Source organism: Nanorana parkeri, unplaced genomic scaffold (genome assembly GCF_000935625.1).
Source record: "Nanorana parkeri isolate BGI_ZX_2015 unplaced genomic scaffold, ASM93562v1 scaffold553, whole genome shotgun sequence".
Taxonomy (NCBI): Eukaryota; Metazoa; Chordata; class Amphibia; order Anura; family Dicroglossidae; genus Nanorana; species Nanorana parkeri.
This window is the reverse complement of record NW_017306821.1, coordinates 969,156-986,159: the sequence shown is the minus strand read 5'-3', so window position 1 is coordinate 986,159 and position 17,004 is coordinate 969,156. Positions and strand designations below refer to the sequence as shown.

Below are 17,004 nucleotides of genomic sequence, written 5' to 3'. Positions count from 1 at the left end.
TAGAGCAGCACTGAATACTGAGGGGGGTTAAACATGCCTGTACTGAAGTGGTTAACCTAGCACCCGTGTGTTCTCATATGATTTGTGTTTCAGTAGAATTTGTTTGTAAATACATGTGAGAGAGGAAGAGCCGAAATCATAGAACGTTTTCCTCTACAGAACGTGTCTCCTTATTTCAGTTGGACAAGTGGACTATATCCACTGAGGGAGGCTTTTCTTCCAATTGTAACCAACGTTCCCTTTGTCATATTCCACTTCTAATGTCTGATACCTTCCTGTGACTTCTCTCACATACATGTGGCAAAGGAAATCGCAGTATAAGTTTTTTTTTGTTTCAAAAAACTTTACTCAGTGTCGAGAATGAACAATGTATAACTCAGGAGTTCACTCTGGCAGACAGTGGCAGTGCTTTGTGTGCTTTGGTCACCAGGGGAACAGGGCGGGCCGTTGTCATGGAGACAGCCAAGGCGTTCTTTTACAGTGATTAGAAGTTCCTCTAGTTAGGACGGGAGTGAGGTGGGACTTCTCTCCTCACGTTGTTTGTATTGCTGGCTGTTTGGTGGTCTTTGTACACACACAGTATGTGAGGTGTGCGGGTGACAAGCTTAGTGTCGGCTGTACGAGTGTCACAGCATGAGAGCCACATAAAGAGGAGTGCAACATGTCAGTGATTGAGTTCCCTTCACCCCCTGTGGGGCCCAAGTCCACAGGAAGGAGAGTGGTCACCACTGGTACCCTTCTAGCAATCGGAGAACACAGTTCTGGTAAGGAGAGCTGCTTCCACTGTCACCATAGCCCCCATTCATACTTGAGCGGGAGCGTTGTCAGGCGGTTTTTGTGCGTTTCGGTTTTAGCCAATAGAAAGCTAGTTACTAGGCGGAAGAGATGGTTATTACATGTGACATTGTGCCAAAAATGTGTGTTATGCTTGTATTTCATGCGCCCCAGTGAAATGTATAGGGCCACAAACGTGCGATTCTGCCTGAAAAAAGCTCATGTATATAGTGGGATTCTTTATGATGAGCGCTATGACACTTCAGGAAACATGTGGCACAACGCTCAAGTGTGAATGGCGGCTAATATTATATTATAGTACATTTTATTTTTCTGCTTATTTGCCTAATTTAGTTTACTAAAAATCAATTTTTTAAAGGACCTGTTATAATAAGAATAGGGGGCCTTATTCACATGAGCAAAAATACAGGAATATGGGCATACAGCGTAACATGTCCCCGTATTTGTGGCATCCGGGAGCCCGAGCTGCAGCTGCTTTCTGTTCATAGGTATATATGGACAGAGAACGCTGTACATGTGTATACACGTGTTAAAGAAGAACTATGGGGTTAGGGCTTTTCCCCATAGTTCTCCTAAGGGTAACGGGAGAACACAAACTAGCGTCCTTCCGTCACCCAAAGCTCAGTATACCGCGAGCTACAGCTGCAGCTGAAACGGATCCCGACAATTATGTCTGGATCCACCCAGCTGCGTGAGTGACAGCTGGCTCTGCCTATCTAGAGGCAGAGCCAGCTGTACCCTCCCCCGTCCGTTCCGCCAGTCAGCGCTGGAGGATCGGACAGGGGAGGGGGGAATCCAGGCACTCCCCTGTCACGGCTCTCTGCAGTGACGGGATCGAGAGGTGAGCGAGCGCCGGTATGTGTTCGCTCACTTCCCGAAAAATCACTCACCTCATAGTTCTCCTTTAACACAAAGGGTAGTTGTTTTCTACATTTAGCCCTGCTTTGGGCAAGCAGATCTAAATGTACAGCGAGGAAGCCACCGCTTGTTTTGTACAAGTGATCTCGGTGGTGTACCCAAGGGAACTAACGATAGCGCATGCGCAAGTCAATGTTGTAGACAGCATGGTGTGTGGAGTAACACAGCGGGGAATGCATAGTAGACGCAGGGGCGTCCCAAGGCCGAGTGACACCCCACTGCAACGTCATCGCCCATGTGGGTGACATCATCGCGCCCGTGCGACATCATAACACACACACACGTGATGACGTCACATGCTGTTACCAGTCGGCGGCCATCTTGGTGGTGGACGCTGGCAGAGAGAGCAGAAAACGTTCCCCCAGGGGTGGCAATGAACGGTGAGGGGGCGGGTACAGCTGGCTCTGCCTCTAGATAGGCAGAGTCTGCTGTCAGTCAACCAGCTGGGCAGATCCCGGCAGTAATGTCGGGATCCGCCCCGGCTGTGGCGGTCTCAGTATAACGCTCGCTATAGCTCGCGATATATGGAGCTTTGGGTCACGGGAGGAGGTTAGTATACATCCTCCTGTGACCCTTAAGAGAACTATGGGGAAAAACACTTACCCCATAGTTCTGTTTTAAATCCTAAAAAGTACCTACTAACTATAAACAACAATGTATCTTATTTGTGTATCACTCAGCTGTAGATCCTCAAATCATCTCTGAATTGGTGCCGACACTGTCCTTCCTTCTGGGAGGTGGCTAATTTTTTCCTCCATGGTCCCTGGTTGTATTGTAAATTAGCCACCGCTCCAAGCTTGCTCCTGTGATGGACTACAATGCAAAAACAACTTAGTAAACTAAACATGAGATTGTAGTCTATTACAGGAGTGAACCTACAAAAGTCTGACAGCCACAGGCTCAGAGGCATGATGGGAGTTGTAGTTTCCCCACCGCTGGAGTGCCAAAGTTGCCTACCTCTGTTGTAGCGTTTTCCTATTTCTATGTACTCAAAACAGGTAATAATGTTTTGTACTGTTTTAGAGATGTTTAGGGCTCATGCACATGGGAGTAAATAAAGGCGTATTCGCATACAGCATAAAATGCACCTGTAGTTGCTGCATCCAGGAGCCCCATCTGTTGTGTTGTCCTGTCCATAGGAGTGTATGAATAGAAAACACTGTGTCTGTGTGCATGTGTATATATACAGTACGTGTGTGTGTGTGTGTGTGTGTGTGTGTGTGTGTATATGTATGTATATATATATATATATATACACACACATGTAAACACCACTACCGCCATGCACGTGCGCCCACATGAGTGTAAGTTCCTGAACGTGAAAGTTTCGCAACCAGGAATGTATTTGTGTGCACGTGTAAACGTCGGTACCTGAGTTTACGCATGTGCACACTCGCATACTGATTTTTCTGCCTGTACATTGCTAGAAACAAAAAATGCAGCAGCCAGGGACCCCGAGTGCAGCAAATATGGCGTATTTCATGCTGTATTTATGCCTAAGTGAATGAGTCCTTATAGGATATTTCTTTGCACACAAGCTAGCACTTATACTCCAGCAAAATCTAGTGATATATATTTGTTTCTGCTGCAGACTTGCTGCCTGTCCAGGAAAGGAATGATAGTTTGGAGCTATCCCAACAACTTTCTACACTTGAACAGAATGACTTTATCCCGGATGAACTCCTTCATGTGCTCACTTCCACTGCTAAAATAGCTGTAAAGACCGAGCTGGATCCGGCCAAGAAAAATAAACTTATTAAAGATGGAAAGGTTTGTACAATGCGTCAGTGATTTAAAAAAAGTGATTTAAAAAAGTAAACCCGTTAGATTTTAAACTGAGGCTGTGATGACGAAATGCATAAGCAGAGGTTACCATCAGAGAAGACTGCATGTCAAAAAGATGATTTGATTCAGGCAGCGGCAGATAAAGTTTTATGCAAATCTTATGTAAAAGAAGATCTCCAGGCAGTAGAAAATGTAAGCCTTGCAGCGGGGCTACTCCCGTGGTGCAAGGGTGATAGTCTTAAATAACAAAGAAATACCCAAACCTTGGAGCCTGCTGGCTGCTAGGACAGTCCCTGCAACCTCTCTCCCCCTTCACTCCTGTGATAGAATGTCCCTCAGCAACACACAGGACATAAGATTAATAGCAATTACACTTGGGCCTCCTGACCTCACAGCCTCAAGAGCAGCTGCCTCAACTGCACCCTTTGTAAGCTGGCCATACACCGGTAGATTTCCATACGAACATTCATACGAAATGTCTCTTTAGAACATTCGATAATACCATCATAGACATGACAAATGTCGTACGAAATGTTGTTTGATTTTAACATCCGAGTTTGGAAATTAATGGGGTTCCCACAATAAAAAAAAACACATTTGTCAGAATTTCGTTCATTCGAAAATGTTTCATCCCAGTACGATTTTTTTTCCATCACTGCATTCGAAATTGATTGTCGATTTGACCCCATTAGCTATTAGAAAATCGAATGAACTTTTCAAAAACGGATTTTTTTTCGTATGAAATTCTAACCTTGTATACCCAGCTTTATATTAGATGTGCTCTGGGCGTGATACATTAGCTTGTATTGCTGGGAGCGTGTTAAAAGTTTTTTTAGTGCAGAGCACCCAGCACCGAGAGTAATGCCATATTCTATACCCCCTCCCCCACACAAACCCATCAAGTAAGGTCTCTGGTCACATCTGCATGCTGCTTATTAAATACATTAATATGTCTATGACCCACATAAAGTGAATGTAAAAGTACAGTATGCAGATGTGCACCAGGCTTAACCCTATTGCTAGTCATCCCTGTATCACTAGCACTCATGCTTACTCCCTGTAACCTCAGACCCAAAATTTAAAGGAGAACTATGACATGAGTGCTTTTCACTCACCTCCTAGTTCTAAGCCGACCTGTGACAATGAGACTGTCACAGGTCGGCTCAGTAGATGGGGAGGTGAGCGAACACATACCGGCGTTCGCTCACCTCTCGATCCTGTCCTAAGGAGAACTATGGGGAAAAGCCTTAACCCCATAGTTCTCCTTTAAGCTGGCCATACACTGTTCAATTTTTTTCATTCAACCTGCAGGCTGAAGAAAAAAAAATAGAAGCGATTCCTTTGTCAACGATTAAAAGCGTTGATTGAGGAATTTCCCTGTCTTCATTGTATTCTGACAGCAGCCTCCAGCCGCTGTCAGAATACCCAAACAGAAGCAGAAGCTCATTGGCTGCCGACTCAGTTCGTATGAAGATTTTCCGACTGGCTCCTTCGGGCAGCTGATAGCAGGATCACCAGAGCTAGTTGGCGTTTTTTTCTATTTGTAGCATTGCCCTGCTTCCTCTGTACTTCAGGCACTGTGCTGCTACTGGTCTGTTCTTTAGTAGCTTTTGTCTATCTGATATGATGGGTAGATAAATTAGCATAATGTCTATTGCAATATTTTTGTAACATTTTTATTAACTTTAAGGTTGGCCTCCGCACTACTGACCAGATTTGGCATCATCCTCTTCGCAGGAGCAAGTTTAAACACCTGATTGACCATCCTGTCTGTTTGACAGGGGCTGGGAGGTAAGCTGTAGAACCAAACATAGACATTGTAGTAACTATTCCCTGTAGAGGCTCATGATTATATGTGTCCTGGGAATATTTTATATCTGCCCTTCATCTAAAAAAATTTCGGGGAAGCACAAGTCCACAGAAATTGTCAGCCCATCCTAATCTTCTCTAAGATTTTTTCAGGATCTACAGCCGAGTGATACACAAATAAGATACATTTTTTGTCAATAGTTAAGGTACTTGAAGGCAATTTAAAGATTTAACTGCTGAGTTTAGTGTCATTTTGAAGGAATGAGCTTGGAGTGGTTGCTGCTTTACAGCACACATCGGGACCAGGGTGGACAAAAGTAGCCACCCTCCAGAAGGAAGGACAGTGTCGGCACCAATTCAGAGATGATTTGAGGATCTACAACTGAGTGATCCACAAATAAGCTACATTTTTGTTCATAGGGTAATTTAATGTATTTTTTAGATTTATCTCCTGAGTTTAGCATCACTTTTTGCATTAGGGATGTTCAGATACCTGGTACTGTTCTTGGTACAAGTACAAGTACATGTACAGATCATTTTCCAGCTCCAGGACTAGACCAGAGAAAAATTAAAAAGTTAGGAGACAGCTGTTATTTTTAAGGAGCATCCTGGGATTTGTACATCTCTGTTTTAATGTATCTTCTTTTTAAATAAATATATATAAGTGATGCACTGATACCATTTTTCCAAGTACAAGTACTGATACTTGCCCAAGTACTCACAGATACAAGTACTGATACTTTTTTTTGTTTATTGTCATGTGACAGTTTTTCTAAAACAATACAGACCAATGATTTCAGGTCAGTGGTGGAGCGCTAGAGCCAGGTCCAAGGTGCAACCATTGCAACCCCGGTAGTTCTCATGAAAATGCCAAGTATCGGCACTGGTATCTGAACATCCCTAGTATGCATTGAGCTAGAATATCATAGTGTTGACTTGAGGATTATATGTCTTTGATCCTCAGCGAAGCACTTTTCCATTCAGATATAACCCGCAGGATTACATTCTTTCAGGCAGGTTTGCTGTTTATTTACCTCACCCCATAACACCCCTGGTGTTATTTAGACAGACTCAGTCCTCATCCTTCTATCTCCAGCCTAACCCCCCACGTTATAGAGGGGTTGTCGATCACCCTTCCTCTCCCTTTTCTTCTTTGAAGGGTTTAGCAGTAGTACTATTGTATATTTTTTCTCTTGGATCTTACTCATTCTGAAATCAGGGGTAAAGATATCAAATGAGCCTTAACAGCTCTCTATTTAAATTTCATATGGATATGCCTTGTCTGTCCAAGCTTCCTAGAGTCAAGAGTTAAGTATGTCAAGCTTAACAACATCCTACTGTTGTCCATCGTGTTTTTAACTAATGGACAGTTTTTCTTTTTCTTTCATTGACTATGGTGCTGTTTGATCCAGTTCTCCTGCTGCCATCAGGTATTGCTCAGTTGCACCTCTATTTTGTTGAACTGTTACTGATCTTGTGTTTCCTCTATTGAGTCCCATAGTTCTTAGATGCATTTTTTCCCTTGTGATGATTTCCTTCCAGGTCTGTAACACAGGTTCGGCCTCAGTCATGGCCTTTCTTTAGATCAGTCCTTCTCCATCCAGCCTTCCTTTCAGGCATTGTTTTTTCAATACTATGTGTAGTATGATTCAGCATTGTTGGATGATTCTGTGGCCATTGCTTGGCCCTCAGTAGGACTGCTTTTGGACGTCCCTTTGGTCTAAGATCATCTACTATTATTGTGTCAACAAAGAAAAAAGATTTTTGTACCTACTGTATAATCTTTTTCTTGAAGTCGATGGAGGGAAACAAACCTGGCCCCTTTGTATATTTGGCCCCGTATAGTGTTTGCTTACAAAACTGAGGCATGATGGTTGATGGCAGGGTCATATAGTGGGCTTGCTTAAAGTGACATTAAACCCTCAGATTTTTTAACATAAAACAATACTGTAATGTGTGCCCTACTGTAATCCATGGTTGTTTCCCTTCTCTTTGCTGCTCTTCCTTTTAAATCTGTATCTGTTCTCATGCTGGGCAGAACTTCTGTTTTGCAGCAGACTGCCTTGTCTCAGGAATGGATACACGGTGTCTGTGTGTACGTTTCTATAGGCTTGTAACCTGAGCCAGCACTACAGGAAGAGGCCTTGAGCTGAAAAGGGAAGTTCTCCCCAAGCATGAGAAGACATGAGGATTTAAAAGGAAGAGCAGCAAAGAGAAGGGAAACTACCATGGATTACAGTAAGGCACACATTACAGTATTGGTTTATGTTAAAAAATCTGAGGGCTTAATGTCACTTTAACTTTTTTTTTGTTTGCCATTGTCAAAACCTCCTGAAGGTGGCAGTGTAACCCATTGTCCCCTGTTGCAACTCTGACACCCTATAAAGGAGCAGTTTGAACTGCCAAAGGATATCTATTTCAGTCCATCCAGTTCTGATGCTTATACAGCTCTGCCATACATCACAACACTGCCCTGTCTGAAAAGAGAGGAGACCCTATTTTTATCTGCTGCAGTTCGGTTATACTTGCAGATCTCATCCTTCCCCCAGCCTGTGAGTGGATAGTGAAAGGAGAAGCAGCAGAATGATAGGCTTATCCTCAATCACTATGCTCTCTCCTCCTATCAGCATTCTCCTTGCATTGGAGTACAACTGGTTGGTTCCCTGTGCTGTTTCTTTCTACCGCAGTCAGTGTTCTGTTCTACAGAGACTGCAAGAAGCTGATATCAAGTCAAATTCAAGTACTTACACTGCTTGCATTTAGAAAATGCATTTCAGGATGTATTCATCCCATTCAGACTTGTGCTCTGCCAGTGCATTAGAATTAACAAAGAAATCGGACATGCACCATGCATAGTAATGATAATGCACAATAATGCGTTACCATGTGTTGTGGTGCACTGCAATGTACTGTATGTGAATTGGAATTGAATTGTCATACTGTGTGCGGGTGCCATTGAAAATGAATGGCACCACAACATGCTAATGCATGTATGGTGCGTTGCAGTGCATCAAGGTAATATGTTATCCCAAACACACTGCAACTGAAAGGTGTGAATGGGCCCTTATAGATTAAATAGCTGCATCAGGTTGTGTCTTTTCTGTCTGCCTGGAGTTCACTACAAATTACCATGTAGCCGGCAATACACTAACTGAATATTTGTATACATGGTAAGAGTATTGAAGGATAGGATGTGTGAGGAATCAACAACTTTTCTGCCAATCAGGACTTTAGAAATAATTTTGTCCGCTGTGTGTTGTCAGAGGAAAAAGTAATATTTAAGTGCACAATGTTACTACTATGACTCTTTGTTATATTCCAGGGATATTTCCTTCCTTTGTGATTCTGTGGCAATAGAAAAAAGAAATACACCAATATCAAGTCTTCAGCCAACAGACAGAGGGGATATGTCACCTCGGACAATGGTATGGTTCAGCTATTAACCTTAACGAGTTCTACATTTGTTTTTTTTAATGTACCCAAAATCATCCAGGGTTACCAGTAAATGCAGAATATTTGCTGCCCTAAACTATATTTCTACTTTTGCAGTTACATTTGGGAAAACCCCAATATATGTTTGATGTGTGTTCCCTTTCGCACAGCATACTTAAATATAATTCATAAGAAATATGTCTTACTTTTTAGATGTTTCTTTGGAGCAGGCCTTTGGGCAGACTGCAAGCTACTCCTCACAATTTCAAAGTGAGACTGGAGACAGACAGAGTTCCCTCTCATTAACATACAATGCAGAAGCCAAGCTTCTAATTTTTGATCCCCTTGTTAGGACAGACAGTGTTCCAACATAGTTTACAACTTATAATCAGATCTGCCAGCACAGTACAGATTCCAGTACAGACAGGAATATTTATAGTAAAGATAACTTCCCATAGCCTCCTATTTAACATTATATAGGGGGAAACTAGGTAGGACTTTTTAGCAAGTAAAAAGCACTTAAAATGGGAATATAATTTGTTTTAGGTTATGTAATGAGAATGGGAACATGCAACAAAGTAAACATACACTTTACAACAAGGTGCCATTCGCTATTCACACCCATTAAACCTATTAGGGTAATAGACCCACACCCCTGCTCACCCTGTGCAGCAAAACCTGACAATTCCTATATGTAACATTATCAAGACTAACAGGGTTATTCATAAAAGGGTGAAGAGTTAGGAGAAGGCAGGAGAAGTGACCAATCTAGGACAACATAACTGAACTTGAAAAACTCTCCAATTCAGCTCACTTTCCAGTTCAGCTCTGTTATCCTAGATTGGTCACTTCTGCCTTCTCCAAACTCTTCACCCGTTTGTGAATAACCCTGTAAAAGATTGACTTAGTATATGTTCTATCACCACGTTCCCTTAATATCTACCACCATCACCTACATTTTGACATTGATCATTATAGAGATAAAGCATGCGTACGCCACACTTTATACCCTACTTGTTCTTCCTGCTTTATACTCACTATAGTCTCTTTCAACCATGCTCTCCTGCTCACCACAAAATGTCAGTGAATTAAACATGCTGAATACCAGCATTCTACAGATATCATTCAGTATGTGCAAATGCAGTTGATTCCAATCTCTTATTTTTCTTAGGAAGGAAATATTGGAGAGAGTATTATACCAAAGGAGTTCTACGTGGTTAAGAACAAAGGTGTTTTGGGACTGGAGTATTATGAAGAGTGAGTAGACTTTGTTTTGATTGGATCTGACATTTCTGTAGAAACCTAAACAGTTCCTTCTGCTTGGTACCGGAAGCACTGTTTTCACTCATCTTTGGATAAGTGCCGAAAAGGTGAATCACCCACCAGCTCTGTGGCAGTCTGCCGGAGAGGACTTTGCAACTGAGTATAATGCAAGAAACCAGTATTTGGTTAAACCTACCAGTATGCAGTATATCAATAACTAAAATAACAGTATTAGGGGAACCTATGTTTTAAACTGGTTCTTGAGGAAATTTACACTTATCTCAGCGATTTAACTATCATGGAATTCTAATTACGAAGATTGGTCAGGTTGAAATAAATGTATTTGTTAGTACAGGTACTGTACATCCTTAGGTTTCCATTCAGTATTCAGTTACATATATGTGAAAACACAGCATGGCAGCACCTCCCATAACAACCAGTTTGTCACAGAATGACTGATCCCAGATAAGGCTACAAGCAGCTTTCAGCTCTTGTGTAGAAGAAATGTAACCTGCTAAGCAGTCTCCCTCTAAACTCTGTCTTGGGGAACATCTCCAGAAAACGTTTAAGAGCATGTGTGGTTTACTCCCCCAAGATCAAAACTTTTTTATTTCATTTTGAATAGACACTGTAATTTTGTTCTTTATCTGCATCTCTTCAGGGAGATTTCCCTGCGCTTCCTGTTCTTTAAATCCAACAAGAAAAGAGAGAATATCTTTCCAATGTAAGAGAAAATCCCTACTTTCGCAGTTGTCACAGGAACAACTGTTCCCTTTGGAAAATGTCCCCTCACTTTCATTCCGGCGTGACATTGGTGATCAGGACAAATAAAGAGAGTAAATATCCTGGACAGGGACACATACAGCAATACAAAACCTGACAGGGGTTCTGACCCCTCCCCACTCTATCTAAATCTAAAAAAGTTTTGCCTTTAGTTATACTTTAAGCTGTAATAACTAGACATATGCACCAGCAAAAAATTGGTTTTGTTTCGATTCGGATTTTGCGTTATTTTGTTTTTCGGGTCCGAAAGTCAATTTGTTTTTCGGATTCGGACGAAATTTGTTAGCAGTAGTCTGTACGAAATTTCGTTTTGTTTGTTTTGTTCCTTCGTCGCAGCAAAGTGACATTTAAGAGGGGAAAAACGTTTTTTTTTCTCAAATGTCACTTTGCTGCAACGAACTTTCGCACATGTCTAGTAATAACTATTACAGCGAGCCAATTGTCTATACTTAATTAGGTGTCATGGACAATAGCAATTATTTTCCTGTTGGTCAGACCCGCCTTGTTATGTAACACAGTAGATATGAACAAAAAATGAGTGATCGATACTTTAGTTGCAATCCCAATTGCTATGACAAACCATATCCTAAATCTGATTTGATTACACTACCATATAAAGGTCCACTGCAGTGCCTACACCGATAGATGTGTTAACATGATCTTTCTTTGTTCTTCTGATAGTAAGTACACAACCCTGCTTGAAGATGATGAGAAAAAGCTTCGTCTGTTTCCATCCATGTAAGTTTGGTCTTGACTGGCCAGATACAATGTGGAACTCATAATCTGGAACTATGATCAGCTACATTGGTTTATTTCTATGTATTTAGGAAGCCTAGTGGCAGAGGAGAGGTTCTCCAACTTATGAAAGTCATGGACAGCATGTTAAAAGATGCAGGGGTGGATGAAAAAGACATAAAATTGGAAGGTCCATCTCAGGTAATAATGTGATAGATGAAGTTATATATTAGCCTTGATCGGCCTAATGTGTTTATAAATTAGATTCACTTGACTAGACACTCATAAAAGAATAGAAGAAAAGAAAAGATTGACAATCAGGATAAAACCTACACATACATTTTCTGTACACATTAACAGTATCCTTTTTGGGATCAAATTCCCCATGCTATAGTCGCTAATGTCTATCCTCACACACATTACTTATGCATAGTCCACTATTTTCAGTATTAAAAAAATGATTGTGAGCAATAATGTACTGCCTATGCTGGAGTAAGTGCAGACAGAAAGAGGCGGGAGGAGATCAGCAGCAATGTGCAATAAAGGATCAAAGAAAGTGGAAACAGTATGTTATGGGGAACAAAAGCCATGGCAATTGTTTATGATACACAATTTTTGAGCAAACTAAAAGTCATTAAGTTATAGCATACAGCTATTTTGGAATTGAAGGAGAATTATGGGGAGAGTGAAATAAACTCATCCCCATAATTAGAGCCAAGGTGTGATACTGCAGCGGCCACACGTCGGCTCTATTGATCTTCTCCCTGCAGGGATTCCCCTCTCCATTCCTCCAGCGCTGACTGGAGGGATGGATGGGAAAGGGGGCAGGCACAGCTGGCTCTGCCTCAAGAGAAGCAGAGCCAGCTGCCAATCAGTTGGCTAGGTGGATACCGATAATATTGTCTGAAACTATCCCGGCTGCAGCACGGCTCTGCGCTTTCAGCATATAGCTGGTTTTGGGTCAAAGGAGGGCATAGTAAATGTCCTTCTGTGACCTTAAAGAGAACTATGGCCAAAAAAGGTTGGGTGATAGTTCTCTTTTAATTGTTTGACTTTAGCATAACTGCATTGTAGCTCACTTATTTGTTTACATCTTGCACAGAATTGCTTTTTAATACACAGGTATTATCGTGTTGATCTCATAATGAGATCTCTGTGGCTCAAATGTTGGTCTGCAGAACAGCACTTCTCACCTCTGTGAGCATCAAGGATGCTTACTTACATGTCTCATCTTTCCAGCACATCAATGCTATCTCCTTTTGGTGTAGGGACACATTACCAGGTTGTAGGCTTACCATTTAGCCTATTGTCCTCATTAGAGTGTTCTCCAAGGTTTTGGCTCTGTGCTAGCCTTACTATACTCCCAATGTAGAATACCTAGATGACTCTGACAGGCAATGTGATGTGCTAAGTCCAGACCTTAAAAATGTTTGGATGGATTTTGAACCTTCAAAAATCAGTCCTGGAACTGACACATTCTTCGGAGTATCTGGGCCAAGTCAGACATATGGCCCAAACCAGAGGTTTTTTTATTCCCCTAAAAAATCTTTGACGTCCACTCCCAGACTTAAACTCTACAATCCAGGAGCTGTCCATTTGTGCAATTCCGCATGAGAGTTCTGGGCCTGATGGTAGCCTCCTCGGAGGCAGTCCAAATTGCTAAATTCCACTCCAGGTCTCTACAATACAACAATTTTGTGTGTGTACATTTGCCATTTCCATATCACGGTGTTTCTTTATATGTGCCAATACAGATACATAATCTGTTGGAATTGCTAAAGGCTGAGCAGAATATCTACAACATTGTCTTTCATGAGCTGATCCGTCAGGTCAGTGTGGAGTGTGCAGAGAGAGGAGCACTATTGGCTAAGCTCAGGTCAGTACTAACCTGCAAATACATCATAAGTCATAATTACATCCTGTTGGGCCTGTTAGGCTCACCGTACACGTTACAATCTCTGTACAATCAGCTTTAGAACACCTCAGTAGACCACAATGTCATGGGACTTGTGGGCCTGAGGAGGCTTCAGACACATTTTCCCATTCCACTGACTTTTTTTTGTTTAATTTCATAGTGAACTCATGAAAAACGTATGCTGCATGCCATCATGTACACATGTTTAATACATGACATAATGGATTTTAATATCCCAAACAAGTGTAACTGGCAGTGTACAGTGTAGTAAACTCATAGTGCCTCTACCCAATGCGAGAAGTGAGTGAAGGTTGGGTAATGTGCCAACATTTGCTAATTTTTGTAAACCTGCTGGTATAAACCTATTTTTACTTTTGTAGACAACGATATGTAATGCTACTGGATAAGATCCCCCAGCAGGTGCTAAGTCTGTACAATGACCTCTTGGCTCAGCGAGCTCTGGACCGATGTCTCACGGAAGAGATCATTTATTTCAAGAACTCTATCGGAGAACTGACCAGGTAAGTTCTCAACATTATTGTTTGTAACTGATTCTACACAAGAGGATTCCATATTTCTTAAAACAAACCAGTAAGGAGAAGAATACGGAGGTCCCATTGCTGACTTCTTCTGAAAATGCTAGATGCTTTGCTGTCTCTGGCCTCAGTGCTTTATGAGCAATCATGCAGATAGTGTAGTCAAAGGAAAGTTGTAAATTGTGATTATTATTATTATTATTATTATACAGGATTTATAAAACGCCAACACTTTGCACGGCGCTTTACAAAATAAGGAAGACATTACAATCACAATACAATTCAAGACAAGATGGTAAGGAGGGCCCTGCCCGTGAGAGCTTACAATCTAAAAGGAAGGGGAAGTGATTCATGAGGAGGGAGCTGTGTGGGGATGAATTGTTTGAGAAAGTGATATTTCAGTGGTTAGGTTGAGGTCAAATAAGCTTCCCTGAAGAGATCTTGCATACTTGTTGCAGGTCAATGACTTTTGAAGTATTTGGATCAACATAGCAGAACTGGAAACTAGCATTATTAAAGGAAGAGTTTAATAACAACAGCCTATGCTTGTTTTAAGGATAGGTTTTCTATGAATGCCAATCGCTATAGTGTAACAGAATGTAATTAATTCACCAATATGATGGCAGACCGATGACTTATAAGAATTAAACCAAAAAATATAATTGTTAGTGAGGGAGCTTCCAACTCCTTAATGTGGAAAATTCTAATCAATAGTTGCTCCTCTTCTAACCATCCGTTGAGGGACACAGAAAGTCTTAAACATTTGGGTTGTACTGCTGCTTACAGGAGAAATGGACACTGCCAACAAAAAAACTGTTAACACCACAACCACTGCTCTCAGTATTACTTTGCTACAAAACAGCAGAATGCTGGCTGTGGGCAGGGTTATCCTCTGCTAGCTAACTTTTTTTGTTTCCAGAGTCGAATTCTCTTTTAGGTGGCAGTATAACCAGAAAGTTCTGTGAAAACTGTTGGCGCTTTATAAATCCTGAATAATAATAGTAATAATGCTCAGCATTTCCCATTATCCTTCTTTACATTTTTGCCCTATGTTACTTTTAGTAATTGCAGTGATTGTTTACCTACTGGTTAAAGGAAATGATCAGATTGATCAGCGTTGCACAGACTGTTTTTCACCTGTTTGTTGCATAAGCAACTAATCATGCTCCGCCACTAAAATGGGATATGATGCAGATGTATATTTCTTTAACGTATATATTTTTTTTAAATCGGCTGTATTGAAGAAATGAAAAATACAGCATAATAGTGTCCATGGCCACTCACGCACATTAAAAATCATAGTATGGTTAGTATTATGATATGTAGTGATAACAAAAGTAGTGTAGAAATATTTCCAGGAGTCAGCAGTCCATCTTGTAAGTGAACATATTAAACAAGCAAACATGTCTGTACGCATCAGCGATGAAAACTGTTTTAAGAGCAAAAACCTGTACGTGTTGGAGACGTGCCTGAAAGAAGAGCATAGTGCACTTCCTCAGCCATAGCATCTTAGCATAACATAGTAAAAGAAATAGAATCATAAAACAAACAACAAATAAAGATCGTCTCTCCAGACGTCTGACCTATGTATTTCTGTGTTGACAGACAATGCTCCAATTTTTTTCTTAATTACCTGTTGAGTATTACAGTGAGTATTACAATGTTGCTTCATAAAGAAGAATTATGCGGTGAGTGGAAAACACTCATCCCCATAATTCATGGCGACCTGTAACAAAGAAGCTGTCACAGGTCGGCTCTATTGATAGGGAAGTCAGCGAAAACACAGCACCGTCACTGACTCCTGATCCTTTCCTTGCAGAGAGTGGTGACTGTCAGTCAGCGCTCCCCACAGAGATCCCCCCCCCCTCCGACCCTTCAGCGCTGACTGGAGGAATGGACGGTGGAGGGGGCGGGCACAGCTGGCTCTGCCTCTCTATTCATCTAGCAGGGTAGATCTCAACAGCATTGTCGGGATCTGTCCTGGCTGCGGCGCTCTCAGCATATAGCGAGCAATAACCTGCTATATACTGAGTTTTGGGTCAACCAAGGACACTGTATATGTCCTCCCTTGACCCTGAGGAGAACTATGAGCAAAAAAGGTTGCCCCATAGTTCTCCTTTAGCCCCTTCGTGACTGACGACGTACAGTGTACGTCGCCAGCATCGGGGCTGTTTAAACAGACTGTTTAAACTTGTAAAGCCAACTGTCGGCTTTACAACAGAAGCGATTCTGGCGACTTACCTTTCGCCAGATTGCTTCTGTGTCCCATAGAAGGGGTCGCCGGACACCGCCGCCATGCTTCCCGGGCTCCGTTGCCCCTCCTACGGGCCCGGGACCGGCGATCTTTGTGTCCGCGGGGAGCTGGGGAGGAGGTCGACGAACTTCCGTTCATCGATCCCCTCCCCGTTCTATGGGACCGGGAGCGATGCAGATTGCATCACTTCCGGTCCCTGGGCTGTCAGTTCTGGGCTCCTGCAGCCCAGCTATAAGCTATTGAAGTGCGATCTGCACTTCAATAGCTTATTTCCAGTAGCTTATTATTATTTTGGACCCCCAGCATTACCTTAAAGAGTACCTGTCACCACTACTTGTAAGCCCCCCCATGTGATAGCAGTCAAAGTAAAAAAAAAAAAGTTTTTTCAATTAAAATAAAATAAATCTAATAATATAAAAAAAAATTTAAAGTCCCCCGCCCCCGTGAGCACGCGCGTCGCCACGTAAACACGCGTCGGGTGCGCCTACGCATGAAAACGACGAACGCGCTACACATGTTGGGTATCGCCGCGCACGCCGGAGTGAGAGCAATAATTCTAGGGCCAGTATTTTGGGGTATCTCTAAATTGATGACCTGTGGGGGCTTTTAAAGTGTCTTTTATTGATTTTTTGGGGTACTGCAGTTTTTGGCCGTTTCCCGGACGCACGCAATTTGTAACCTGGGCATGTTGGGTATTGTTTTACTCGTTGTAACCTCATCTTTTATTTGATTTTCTCTTTGATTTTAATTTGTTGTGTTTTGGGGCATTTAATTAAATT

At 41.9% G+C, this 17,004-nt stretch overlaps 1 protein-coding gene across 1 annotated transcript in view; it reads left to right on the top strand.

Annotated features, from left to right (window-relative positions):
- The first annotated feature begins 508 nt into the window (after positions 1-508).
- AXDND1 (axonemal dynein light chain domain containing 1) overlaps positions 509-17,004 on the top strand; it is a 43,107-nt gene continuing 26,611 nt past the window's right edge. Inside the window, exons 1-9 of the mRNA XM_018561958.1 lie at positions 509-764; positions 3,305-3,483; positions 5,189-5,289; positions 8,630-8,732; positions 9,911-9,996; positions 11,467-11,523; positions 11,613-11,721; positions 13,275-13,396; positions 13,816-13,956. Coding sequence (XP_018417460.1) covers positions 662-764; positions 3,305-3,483; positions 5,189-5,289; positions 8,630-8,732; positions 9,911-9,996; positions 11,467-11,523; positions 11,613-11,721; positions 13,275-13,396; positions 13,816-13,956 — 1,001 coding nt within the window. The 5' untranslated portion in view covers positions 509-661. The remainder of the gene's footprint in view (positions 765-3,304; positions 3,484-5,188; positions 5,290-8,629; positions 8,733-9,910; positions 9,997-11,466; positions 11,524-11,612; positions 11,722-13,274; positions 13,397-13,815; positions 13,957-17,004) is intronic.